Source organism: Natrix helvetica (genome assembly GCF_964273705.1).
Source record: "Natrix helvetica genome assembly, chromosome: 3".
Lineage (NCBI taxonomy): Eukaryota > Metazoa > Chordata > Lepidosauria > Squamata > Natricidae > Natrix > Natrix helvetica.
The window spans coordinates 49,362,075-49,375,519 of record NC_138549.1 but is presented as its reverse complement, the minus strand read 5'-3'; the positions used below and the strand labels follow the sequence as shown (position 1 = coordinate 49,375,519).

Sequence of the window (13,445 nt, the reverse complement as noted above, 5' to 3'; positions counted from 1 at the left end):
CATTGTCTTCTGTGGGCCTAGGAATTAAAATACCAATTTGGTGCACCTTTTACTAACTTAGTCTGTATTTGATAAATTGTTTTGCTAGAACTAGTTGTAATTAATTCAGTTTTGACAGAACAAAAGACTGTTGATTTTAGACAATTCGGTTTTTTGAGTACATTCTTCCCAAATCACAGAATGCTGACTCTTTTTAATATTAATCATACAAAGCTTGTAACATCTTAATCCAACATTAAGACCATAAAGAGGTAGGTGTTATAAGAAACAAACATGTAGACAATGTATCGAACCTGTTAAATTATTTATATAAATTTAGTGTTATGTTAAACACCCATACCTAAAAATTATAGAAGGATTTGAATTTTTTTTTAATCTTCATAACATTCAGTTTTTAAAAGGCTAATAATTTCTAGTATATGCCTCTGCAATAGCTTTGGTTTTAAAACTACAAGCTGAAACAGCTGTGTTCTTTACCATGCACTTATGCTATATATATATTTAAAAATATACTTCTGGCTATTGTGGTTTTAACAGCTGTCAGTTCTTTCTTATTTTGTTCTGAAAATTCTGTATGTAGTGAAATGAAAAAAATGCACATAGGAATAACGAACAAACTGGGAATCTTTGAATAAAGACATCCTTGGATGGGATCCTCTTAAGGGATTATATATGTCTTGACAAAAGAAAAGTAGAGATAGAGGAATATTAGGGCAGTAGAGCTCCTAATTAAAGATAAAGATAGAAAAATATTAGGGCACTAGGATCCAAATAAAATATAATAATTGATGTGCAAGTTCCAGAATATAAACCACGAGAACCAAAACTACTGGTGCAATTTTGCAGTGGTAGTTTTACAAGATTATTTTAGTGTTCTAAAAGACTTGGCACTCCTTTTTGAATTGGATTTATGAAAGCAAATGGGAAGGCCACGTATGAAATTGGGGATTGGGACTCTGGGTTCTTAAGGCCCTGAAATGAAAAGAAAGCATGTTCTGTTATAACAGTAGCAATTTTAAGACCTAAGCATTCTTGATAGTGATTTTATATCCATGAACTTTTACTAGCCATTTAATTTTTAATGTCCACTGCAGTCCTGCTTTTGTGTAAGATGTTTTTAATGTTGCAGTACAGTTTTCCAAATCAAATGAAAAAGGAAGCTAATAAAAAGAGGAAAATAATATTTATTTGCTTTCCTAAAACATGTAATATTTATGGTGACTGCAAATTATTTTTTTCCTTCTGCTGTCTTTATTGTATAGGTTGGGTAGATTGTTTTCTTGAGTCTTATAATACAGATTTATTTACACTGTCAATTTTTAAAAATCCTGTGACCTATTTTCCATTTCTGTGGTATATGCTAACCCCAAACAGAGAATTGCCTTATCACAAAACAAAACAAAGAAAAAGCAGTGTGGAATTAAGTTGGGGAAACAAGGGGGGGAAACGATGTTCTATGTGACAGAGGCAATGAACATATAATACAGCTCATAATCAATTTAAATTAGCACTTTACTAAATGAAAAATAATTTATCCTAATGTAGCCATTTTAGATTTTACAGAAAGCTTTCAGGATGGTATAAACAATCTACCTTCTCTTAAGCTCTCAGTAAAGATACGGGTATTACATTATAACCTGTCCATATTTACAACATTTTGCATGACTTACCCACACCTGTCTTGGGGTGGGTGGGTAGACAAAATATGTTTACACAATAAATAAATATTTATATTATTTTCAGTTGTATCTATGACTTGTTTCATTTTTACTGGGACTCCTCCAACACAGGTAGCCAAATGTTAGTCTGTAGGGTTCGGTCTGTAGGTTGAAGCAGTGGATACACCTGGAATGCAAAGGTTTACCAGTTAGTGAATTTTCAACATTAACAGTTTCATGAGGAACCTCAGGCTTGCTCTGAGCAACCTGCTTCCTTATTTTTTGTTTGTTGGCTTTAGGAGCCTTTGGAGTAGCAACGGGTTCTCTCTCTGAACCAACTCTCTCTGGGCCCGTGCTGTCCCTTTTTGGAGTTTGCATACTTGCCTGTGCTCTTGGCTTTAAGTAATAAACACCACCAATCAGCATGGTTTCAGCAACAATATCTCCCTTTTTAACTATGTAACTTGCTTTCTCGAGGTGGTGAACCTGGAACTTTAACTCTCTAGACAAGTAACTTTGACTAAGCAAATTACTGGTTGCTGAAGGTATGTAATAAACATCAGGGATGAATGTATTGAGTTCTTCAACGTAAACAGTTCCTTTTCCCAGGACCTTACAAGGGTGGTTGGAGAAGGAGTACATTTCTTGATATTCAGGTTCCGGCTCACGCATCTCTGTGAAAAGTTCCTTTCTGTAAGTAACGTTGCGCCACTGTCCAAAGTCCACAAAAGACGTCTGTCGTACTCTGGATCAGGTTGTGGAACGTTGGTTATGGCCAATGTTGCGAGTGGAGCTTGTGGATTACGCCTTGGACCACGACGACCTTGTCTTCCGCCTCTACCTCTGCCTCTGGAGTCTGTTCCTCTGGGCTGGTATGTGACAGGAGCTGGCACTCGTTGGGGACAGTCCTGGGTGTCATGTCCCATACGGTTGCAGATGTAGCATCTTGGCATCCCCGAGACTCTTCCTTGGAAGGGACATCTAGCTGGAGCTCTTGATGCTGGCGGCCATTGCAAATGTGGTGTGGCTAATTTGATAGCTTCCTCCTCAATTAAAAGTCTGCATACATTATTAACAGTGTGTTGAGCAATAGGCACGTGGTTAATCTTTGCAATGGCATGTTTCCATTCATAAGAAAGTTGCCCTTGAATAGGCAATCAGTTACATGTTCGTTAAAATGAGGTCTGACATGAGAAAAGGGCATAATTGTAAGGAACAGAATTGTTTGGAGTTCATAGAAGAGATAAACCAGACCCCAATTTGTACTAACAAACTTTTTCTTATCTGGAGCTAGTCTCCAGTTTATCAGATTAGGAATGTTAAAAGCTAATATACTTGAACATCATTTTAAAAGAGAGAAAATAAATCACATTAAAATACAAAGTAATTATGTTAGTTAACAAATTACAAAACCCATGTCATTTGCTCCTCACCATGGAATCAGAATTTCCTAAACTATTTTTCTGGGTGGGGCCCTATTCTCATTGGCTTGACTGGAGATCATTCTGCTGCTTTTGTTTTAATCAATCTGTTCCAGGGAAGAAAGATTACAGAACTTACTAAGCATTGAGAAACATACTTCCTTTTTTAAAAAAGAAAACCTACAGTTTTAAATGCCATTGCACCAATATTTTGGAATTAACTTTGGCATTAGGCCAGGAAATTCATAACTGAAATTCTAAAGTAATCAGATACTGTATGCAATTATACTGAGAAGAGGGAATCTGGCTGGAAGCATATGAAGAAATCAAGATATAAAGGAAAAGGTGTTTGTAGGCAGGTGTGTCACTTTTCAAGAAGCTATGCAGTATCTCAGATTGAAATGATTGTAGTCCACCAAGATTAAAAAAGAGAGAAATAAATAAAAACATCTTTAGGACTGTGAGGAAAGATTGCTGTAGATAGGTTTCAGTGAAATATAAAACCCTCTATAGCATATGCATTATATTCATGCATTTTATATTTATGATGTAACTTTTGGCAGTCAATATGGTTAAAGTATCAAACTGTAGTTGAATCTAAAATATGGAGTACAGTACACACAGGCCTTCCTTGACTTTGGCCACCTCCTTGTGGTAGTTTTCTCAATGTCAGTTTTCTACCCAGGGTTTTCCTGGGTTTAAAAGCATGGTTATATGGAACCAACAAATAATTATCTGATTTTTAGAATTAGAGAGTTTTTCTCTTTCAATGACATTGGAGTTCAGAAATCAACATACCTGGTATTATATGACAGTATATCAAAACTATTTAAACACTATACAATGTGCTGTATTTTGTTTTCTAAGAGAATAGAATAGAATAGAATAGAATTCTTTATTGACCAAGTGTGATTGAATACACAGGGAATTTGTCTTTGGTGCATAAGCTCTCAGTGTACATAAAATACATTCATCAAGAATCATAAGATACAACACTTAGTGATAGTCACAGTATACTAAATAAGCAATCAAATCATACTAGGAAACTACATAAAACTATAAATCATAAAGATACAAGCAACAAGGTTATAGTCATAAGTAGGAAGAGATAGGTAGTAGGAAGGATGAGAAGAATAATAGTAATACAGTCTTAGTAAATAGTTTGACAGTGTTGTAGGATTTAATTGTTTAGCAGAGTGATGGCATGCAGGGAAAAAACTGTCCTTGTGTTTAGTTGTTCTGGTGTGCAATGCTCTATAATGTCGTTTTAAGGATATTTAATATTATGTTCAGGATGTGGGAGAGTCCGTGGATATTTTCACAGCCCTCTTTTTGACTTGTGCAGTATACAGGTCTTCAATGGAAGGCAGGTTGGGAGCAATTGTTTTTTTCTGCAGTTCTAATTATCCGTTGAAATCTGTGTCTGTTTTGTTTGGTTGCAGAGCGAAACCAGACAGTTATAGAGGTGCAGATGACAGAGTGCAATTATTCCTCTGTAGAACTGAATCAGCAGCTCCTTGGGCAGTCTGAGCTTTCTGAGTTGGCACAGAAAGAACATTCTTTGTTGTGTTTTTTTGTTGATGTTTTTGATCCATTTTAAGTCTTGAGAAAAAACAGCAAAACAGCATTTCACTGAGGCTGCCATCAGTAACGCCATCTTGGGATACAGCATCACAAATTATGTTAGATGTATCTTTAAAACTTCTACCGTGTTTCCCCGAAAATACGACAGGGTCTTATTTTCTTTTTACCTACAAAATATGGCTTGGGCTTTATTATGGGGGGAGGGTTTATTGTTTTGGGGTTGCTGTGCAGTTGCTCTCTTGCGAGCGGGCTCCCAAAGAGCCGGGCAAAGCCTCAGCGAATGGCTGTGTTGCGCTGTCGCAGCAGCGCAACACAACAGCCATGAAGCAACCATGCTCACGAGCAGTCACCCAGCACACCCCCTTTGCAGCCGGGCACAGTGCCATTCACTGACCTAGGGGTATCGCCACGCCGTGTGAGCGCCTGTTCACTGGCCCCCTGCTCCCGCGGCTTGGCGCCTTCCAAATGCCAGTGAATGGTGCTCTGCATGGCTGGTGAGGGGGGTTGCGTGAGCAGCTGTTCCGTTCTCACTCACCCACCTCCCATTGCATGGCCCAGCTCTCATTATGGAGCCAGGGCACCTCCGCTGCCATCGCCATCCCAGCCTGGCTTTTTCTGCGGCTTCCAACCCAAGTCTTTCAGCAGTGGCCGCTCTGGGCTCAAGCTCTATGGTTGCACGCTCTGCAGGCCGCTGGCCCACAACCATAGAGCATGCACCCAGAGCGGCCACTGGCAAAAGACTTGGGTTGGAAGCCATGGAAAAAGCCAGGCTGGGATGGTGGCGACGGAGGTGCCCTGGCTCCATAATGAGAGCTGGGCCATGCATCATGAGGCTGGGTAGTGGGTGAGCGAGAGCCCCCCTCTTCAGCTGGGCACAGCGCTGCTCACCAACTTAGTGGTATCCCAAAGGTGCCAAGCAACACGATCACCTTTGCCTCCCCCCAGGTTCCCGCTGCTTGGCACCTTTGGGATAGTGCTAGGTTGGTGAGCAGCACTCTGCCTGGCCAGAGGTGGGTGGTTGTCCAGGGGGCTTATATGCAGGGGAGCTTATATTTTTGCCCACCAGAAAAATGTGGCATGACTGTATTATGAGGACATATCGTAAACATGGTACATGAGAAATTATTTTTAGTCTTTCATTATGAGCAAAAAATATTCTCAGTTTTAAGGTCAACAGTCCTAATTTAAAGATTTCATAATGCTAACACTGAATTTCTGATTATCTGAAAGGAAAACTATCAACAAGTGCTTTTGACACACTTCTTAGTTTGGAAAGTTGTCATGCAGCATGTAGAGGTAGTAGGCAAAATATAGAAGTCCAGATTACTCTAGCCCTGCAGATTTATTTCAGTGGTTCCCAATCTTTGCGTCTTGGTAGCCCAGCTGGAGGGGGGAAAGGGGAACTGGGCTGCATGAGTGACAGAGTGGTGTGTACACGTGTGCATGTGCACCAAGCCTGCCTCTTGCACAAGTCAAGCTGCACACACATTCATGTGCACCAGCCCACCGCTCATGCTCAAATAGGCCATGGCCCGGTAGTGGTCTGTGGTCTAGGGGTTGAGGACCCCTGCTTTAGATAATGGTTCTTATCAATACTTACAATGTTAGCATTTCATATTAAAAAAACCTATGATAATTCTCTTGTGGATCAGGAAGGGCATGAGCAGCATAAGCTTCAGTTCTAGACTAGATAAATAAAGATTAGCACAACCTGTATGTCAGATAATAATTATTCAAAGCAAAGAAATAATAAATAGACATTGCTTTGAGAAAATTTTAGGTAAGCAGGTAGTTTCTTACTTTAGTTAATGGTAGTCAAGCCTGGTTTTGCTGAATGTCCATGACATTGCTACTTAATTCAGACATGTAGCCTAAGACCGCACAGTGACCAATAATACACATTTGGGCTAACCCTTGTCTGGGCTTAGAGGTTCAGCAAGACTGGGTTTGGTTGAGAGAAGGAGAGCTGATGTCGTGATGGCATGACGTGCAATCTTGGTGCTCCGAGATCGCAGTCGAATTTCTGCTGCTGGACGGTCCATTTGGACCGAAACCATCCCGCAGAGACAGTGATTGAGAAGGGCACCTCCTGCTGATCTCAGGGACACCACAAAGTCCCTGAAAGATCCAGGAATAGGCCTTTTTTTCTGGTGACAGAAACACAGCTAATGAAGCTGCTGAAGTTGGGACAGCTCTGGAACAGGAAGAAAGCGGAAAGAGAAAGAGTGTCGAATTGGTGAGGAAATTTTATTATTAGAGGAAGAGACTACCCAAGAAAAAAATTTAAGTTAAGACTGAAGACAGAAGACTGTAGGCGGCGAGATTGATCTGCATTGAACTTAGTGTGTTATCCAGTTGCTATTTTTTTGTTTTTCACGGATGGAACTTTTGCAGGGGCTCCCTATTTTTTAAATTGAATGGATTAATTCTTCTTTTTTCACTTTTGCTTATACCTATGGATTAAAATTCTCCTTTTTTGTATAATGCTTGATTTGATTGATTGGATTATTTTTGATCACAATTTAAGGGTTTTTTTCTTTCTTAAACTTGGAATATAAAGAAGATAATAAGGTGTCAGCGTTCCAAATATCATGCAGAATTAAATCATTGTCCAAGGCAAAGTAGTCCTTAAAACTCCAATTTAATAAGACAGGCATGTTGGCATTAAGCTGGTGAATTTCAACTCTAATGTACATCCGGTGAATTCACCCAGTTAAAAGTTCATCATTTTTCCCCACACCCCATAATTCATCACATGGTCCAATCTTCATCTTCCACGCTGGCATGTACACCCCTCTTCTTCCGGCCAGGTGTCGAGGTGCGGAGACAAAAGACGACCTTGAGCTTCTAAGAAATTCATAACAATACATTCCACAATCCTACTCCTTTCTATTCCCCCCTCCCAACTACTATACCAATGAAACAGCATAATATATATATGTTTTAATTATGTGGCAGGCCAAAGATCCTAAAAGGAACAGAATTACAGGCCTGACATAAGGATTATAAAGAGGGTTGTAACAACAGGAGGAAAAGCAGTTACACTAGCTGGAGGCTGGATACATTGTTTTTTCTTCTTTCTCTTTGATTACTTGAGATTCAAGGTTCTTTCAGTTTGTTTATTGAGAGTGATAGTAGGAAGAGCACAAGTTGTTTATACAGGTGCCTTTTGGAAGTTCTATCACTAGCTATTGGAGGGAAGACAGCATTTTGACTTGAAAGATAATAAATGAACCTGTTTGAAGTTTATTAAAATAGCCTTGAACCCTATAGTGGCAGTGTCTGCAAAATTGAAAGAATGGCTCAGCAGGAAAAAGAAACTGTAACATTGCAAATGATTATGTTTGAAATTCAAAATCTATTGGTTGTGACAGAGAGAATTGAAAAGAGATTGGAGAATATGGAATACAAAACAGAAAAATCTGATGGAAAAACTGAGGATGTTTACCAAATGAAGAAAGTGGAGGACAGAGTTCAAAAGATGGAAGAAAAAAATGAGCAAAGAGATAAGAAAACTGTGGATACTGACAACAAAGTGAGCGTGGTTGGTAATGGCAAGAGCGGAATATGGAAAGGGGAGATAGATGGATTGGAACTCTACCCTAGACTTCAAAGCACAGAAGAAAAGAGAGAAAAATTGACGGAGATAAGAAGAGAAATCTTGACAGAAGCACTAGCCATAACCAAAGATAAGCTGATGAAAAGAACAGAGGTTGGGTTTCAAGCTTTTATGAGATACGAAAGGAATAACATATTGCCAAGAAAAGTTTATACAATATTTATTAAGAAAGTAACTAGAACATTAATGCTACAAATGGCAAGAGATATAAGACCGTACTATTACTGGAAAGATACAGGTTGATGAATGACAATGTATAATAAAAAATTAAGCTAAATTTAGTTTACTAGTAGTATGTATAAAATGAAGCGACAATAGCTATAGTTAAATAATGATTAATAATGATAACAATACATACAGATATATTACTTTGATAATATGAAATTTTATATAAACAACACATGGAGATTATGAGAGGAGGTTTAAAAGTTTTATCTAGAATATGTTATAATGTATTGTGATTGGATGATCTTAGGGTGATTTAATGGAATGTTATCATATAATCCTATTCTAGATTTTGAATATTATATATAAAAAGACGTAAAACAATTAGTCAAATTAAGGTTGAGATATAATAATTGTGATATACATGAATATAGGTGAATTTAAAATATGCGATTTGATATGAAAAGCAGGTGGTGACTACGGAAGTACTGGAAATACTGTAACCAACTGACACACTTTCAACAATTTGTAATGGAAGATGGTTTATTTTTATTTTTATGTTTGTCCTTGTTCAAAAACAAATGAAATTTGTTTTTAAAAAAAGACTGAGTTTGGTTAGTGCTTGGGTGGAAATTTCAATGTAATTGCATGGTTATCGGCTAGACTGGAAGGCATCTCAGAAAAAAGTTGTGCAAGTCACTATAAAAGACACTGTTCTGATCCAGGCTTAACAGAATCACGAAACAGATTCCTTGTCCACACACACACCCCTTTTTATTTGGTTAATGTGAATTCCTGGCATTCACATCCAGAAAAGTCCCAGCAATAAGCCTTTCAAGATTTAATTTCAAAAACAGACATTATCAGTCCTTGGATAGTTGCCAGGCTGAGCTTCCAGTTGCAATGCTGTAAAATGAAATACCTGGCAAGGAGTCTATGTGAGGCACAAACTCAGATAAGCAAATCTTCACAATAATAAGCAAATTAATTGTCTCCTGTAAACACCACTCCCCTTTTGCTCCTATTTATTCCCTATGGGAGGGGACATTCAGCATCCACTTGTGCCTTTACTTCCAAGTCGACCCATTTCTTAGTTGTTCCCTTCTCCTGACAGCTCTGCACATACGCACATCTGGAACAGGCTCCAGCTGTTCTTCTGCCCCACTTATCTCTGATTCCGAAGGCAGCTGATAAATGTCAGACAGCCCTGGCCCCATCTCTGCCTCTGAGACAGAGGACCCATCAAAGCTTTCCCCAGACTCGGGGACTGGCCCAAGCCCCTCCCCAACCTCCTCATTGTCTGAGTCTGCTGCCAGCTCCCCTGGCAGATGGTGGGCCACAACAGACACTATAGAAAAACTCAGAATGAGTACAGATTGATTTCTAGCAAATATTACATCATTTAGAAAGTTTAACACTAGGGACCAATTCCATTTATCAGCTTGACGTACAGTAGTCATTGCAAGTTGCCTGACTGTCATTATGACATTGAGAAATAGCGTGCTAAGGTGAACTGAAATGTGTTTTCAAAGGGGTAAAATCCAATCTTTCTGTCACCTCTTATCTGTTTAAATATTCACTTTAAAATTAATATTGGGATCTTATTCAATTGTAGGTGAACGAAATAGACGGCGACGATGCCAGGTGGCTTTCAGTTATATGCCTCAAAATGAAGATGAACTGGAATTGAAAGTTGGAGATATCATTGACGTAGTGGGAGAAGTAAGTAGTGCTTTTGAGCTTTGCAGCATCCAAATTTCTCTTACATTTTGAATACAGTTCCTGATCATACTTAATAAATAAATTGTAAAATAAATAAATTCAGTGAAAAGATGTAGAGCACCCTTCTAAAGCAAAAGAGACTCCTATTATTTCTGTTGTCATAATCGTGTAGGAAAAATAGTAGGAAAATGGACATCTATGCACATTTCCAATAATTTGTGAATTAGCCTCTCTTTTTTTGAGCTTGCTTATTCTCAATAAGGGTGGAGATAGCATCCATGCATGGGTTGACACTGTCCATACTCTGATTGGGTTGAGTCTGATTACTACTTTACTTTACTTTACTTTTATTTAATTTCTAGACCGCTCCTCTCCCAGAAGGGACTCGGGGCGGTGTACAGTCATATTAAAAACAGTAAATATACATAATATAAATATAAAATAAATATAGGGCCGGAGGAGGTAGCAATAGTTTACTGTTGGGCCCATCACAGAGAAGGCTCTACTCCTAGGCGCCGCCCGTTGGCATTGCTTGGTGGACGGCACCTGGAGGAGTCCCTCCCTGTGAGAGTGAATTGGTCGCAGGGATGTATGCAGTAGGATTTGATCCCGCAGGTAACTAGGTCCTGTGCCATGGAGCGCTTTGAAGATGGTAATCAACACCTTGAAACGCCCCGAAAAACCACAGGCAGCCAGTGCAGCTCGCCCAGGAGAGGTGTTATGTGGGAGTACCTAGTACTCCCCATGATAGCCCGCGTGGCCGCATTCTGAACTAGCTGTAGTCTTTGGGTGCATCTCAAGGGGAGCCCCATGTAGAGAGCATTGCAGTAGTCCAGACGAGACGTCACCAGCGCATGAGTGACTGTGCGTAAGGCGTCCCGGTCCAATAGGGGGCGCAATTGGCACACCAGGCAAACCTGGTGGAACGCCCCCCTTGCCACGGCTGCCACATGGTCATCCATCGACAGCCGGGCATCTAGGAGGATGCCCAAATTGCGCGCCCGTTCCACAGGGGGCAGTTGCTCGCCCCCTATGGCCAGTGATGGAGTCCACTGGTTGAACCGAGGCGCCGGTAACCACAGCCACTCTGTCTTGGAGGGGTTGAGCCTGAGTCTGTTGTCCCCCATCCAGACCCGGAGGGCTTCCAAACACTAATTAATTAACCACCATCTAACCCGCCTCCATGAGTGGCACCACCCAGTTTCCAATTCAGTCCACTCTGGGACAGTCGTGTTATCCTTCTTTTCTTTACCTTATTTGGTCAAAACTTTAATAGATTCATAACTTTTGATTCTTAACAACAACTGTGAGTATCCTTGATCCAAACATTGGGGATCTGGACGTTTGGGGCCACAGGGCTGCTGCCCACAGGCCACGCACCTCCCCCATGAACAGCACAAGGAGCAGTCTGCTCCCTCACTAGTTTAATGCCGCACCTGGGAAGCAGAGAATAACGGGCGGCGTGCACTGTCAGCATTTTCTTTCAAACCTGACAGCTGCAGAGACAACGGGAGAGCCCAAAACACTGCGAAGTGGCTGGGCAACGTGCTGATTTCCGAAGCGGCTCCGACAGTGTGTGCGAGGTGCCTTCATTTTAAAAGAGCAGCGAGCCGCAAGGGAGAGCCCAGGAAGATTGCGAGTACCCTGACAAGCTGAAAAGTCGTAAGGGCGTGCGGGCGTTTCTGTGCGAGGTTCGACACCGTTCTGAGGGGCCTCGACTGCTTTTAAAAATGACGTGAATGCCATTTTGAGAGGGGGCGGAGCCCAGAGTGCCCACAAAGATCTGCAGACACCATTTTTTGCCTTCCTTTGCCTTGGTGGCAGCATGGCCGATGACGTTGTGCCTGAGCCCTCCTCGGGCACTGGCAGGGATGTCACTGAATCTGACTCTGGTCTCCTTGCTACAGCAATGGCCCCTCTTGCCCCTACCAGAGAAGAGGGCAAAATCAGGGAGGCCGACCTGTCGAATGAGAAGGGGCCTGTCACTGATAAACCCTCCTACACCAGCCTTTTTCCATCTAACTTGTTCACCCCCTTATGCAAGACCAAGGAGGCTTCAGAGCTTGGGACTCAAGCAGTGAAGGAACCACCATCGCAGTCCCAGCCCACCAGTGTTTGGTTTACTGAACACAAGTTGGAGTCCGACACCATTCTGGCCCCATAGCTGTTTGTCGATACTATTCAGCGTCAGTGGTCCACTCCTATTTCTGGCCCAGCTCTGTCAACCAATGATGTTCGTTTCTATAACGTTGCAGACGACCTCAACAAGGCACTGTTGTAGCCAACAATTGACCCGCCAGTCGCAACCCTGTACACCAACACCACAATGCCGGGGGAGCAAGAGGACATACTTAAGCCAGAGAACAGGCGGGCTGACCAGGTCATCCACCAGGCAGCCCCTGGGCAGTGCGAGCCTCGACAGCAGCTTCCTTTTTCTCCCATTCGAGCCTTAGCTGGCTACAACAGATACAGGGGTGGATCCCGGTCGGGGATTCAAGGGCCCATCAGGACTTGAACAAGACTGTAGCTGCTGTACAATTCACCGCGGACGCCACTTTGAGCGCTACTCGGTTCGCCTACAGGGAAATGGCGTCCTCGGTAGCCTCACACAGACTTTTGTGGTTGTGACAGTGGCAAACAGATGTCAAACATAAATGGCATCTTGCCTCTGAGCCATATATGGGGGGGCACCCTCTTTGGGGATTCATTCACTCCCCCTATTGATTTAGGGTAAGGATAAATGCAAAATCCTCCCCTCCAATCCCAAGAAGGGGTTCACACGCCCTGATCCTTACCCTAGAAGACAGCCCTTTTGTGCCAGGAGTATGGGGGTCCCACCCGACAGCCGGAGTACTCTTCTTTGGGCTATCGCCCACAGAGAGGGTTCTTTCAGTGGTCTAGGCAACAACAGTACCGGCAGCAGAGGGGTAACCAATCTAAGTGTCCCTTTCGGGGAGGCGGTAACGGATACTACCACAAAACTTAATCCCTCTCAGGAACAGTTCCCCATTGGAGGCAGGTTATGTTTTTTCGCTGACCAATGGGAAGACACAACTACTGATGCCTGGGTTAGGGCCACGGTCAGGTTCGGTCTGGCCTTGGAGTTTGTTTCCACACCCCCAAAGTTCTTTCTTCGTTGCCCTGTTTCTAACAACCCCCAGAGGAGTACCCTTATGCAGTCTGCTATACAGCATTTGCTCGAGATTAGAGCTATACAAGAGGTACCGGCTGACCAAGGCGGCTATGGTTTCTATTCTGTTCTGTTTGTGATATCTA

At 41.8% G+C, this 13,445-nt stretch overlaps 1 protein-coding gene across 6 annotated transcripts in view; it reads left to right on the top strand.

Moving 5' to 3' along the window:
• The window catches only part of SH3KBP1 (SH3 domain containing kinase binding protein 1), a 239,495-nt gene that overhangs the window by 84,628 nt on the left and 141,422 nt on the right, over positions 1–13,445 (top strand). For all 6 annotated transcript variants that reach the window (XM_081947350.1, XM_081947349.1, XM_081947346.1 and 3 more), the window contains one exon: positions 10,063–10,169. In XM_081947350.1, the coding sequence (XP_081803476.1) occupies positions 10,063–10,169 (107 nt within the window). The remainder of the gene's footprint in view (positions 1–10,062; positions 10,170–13,445) is intronic.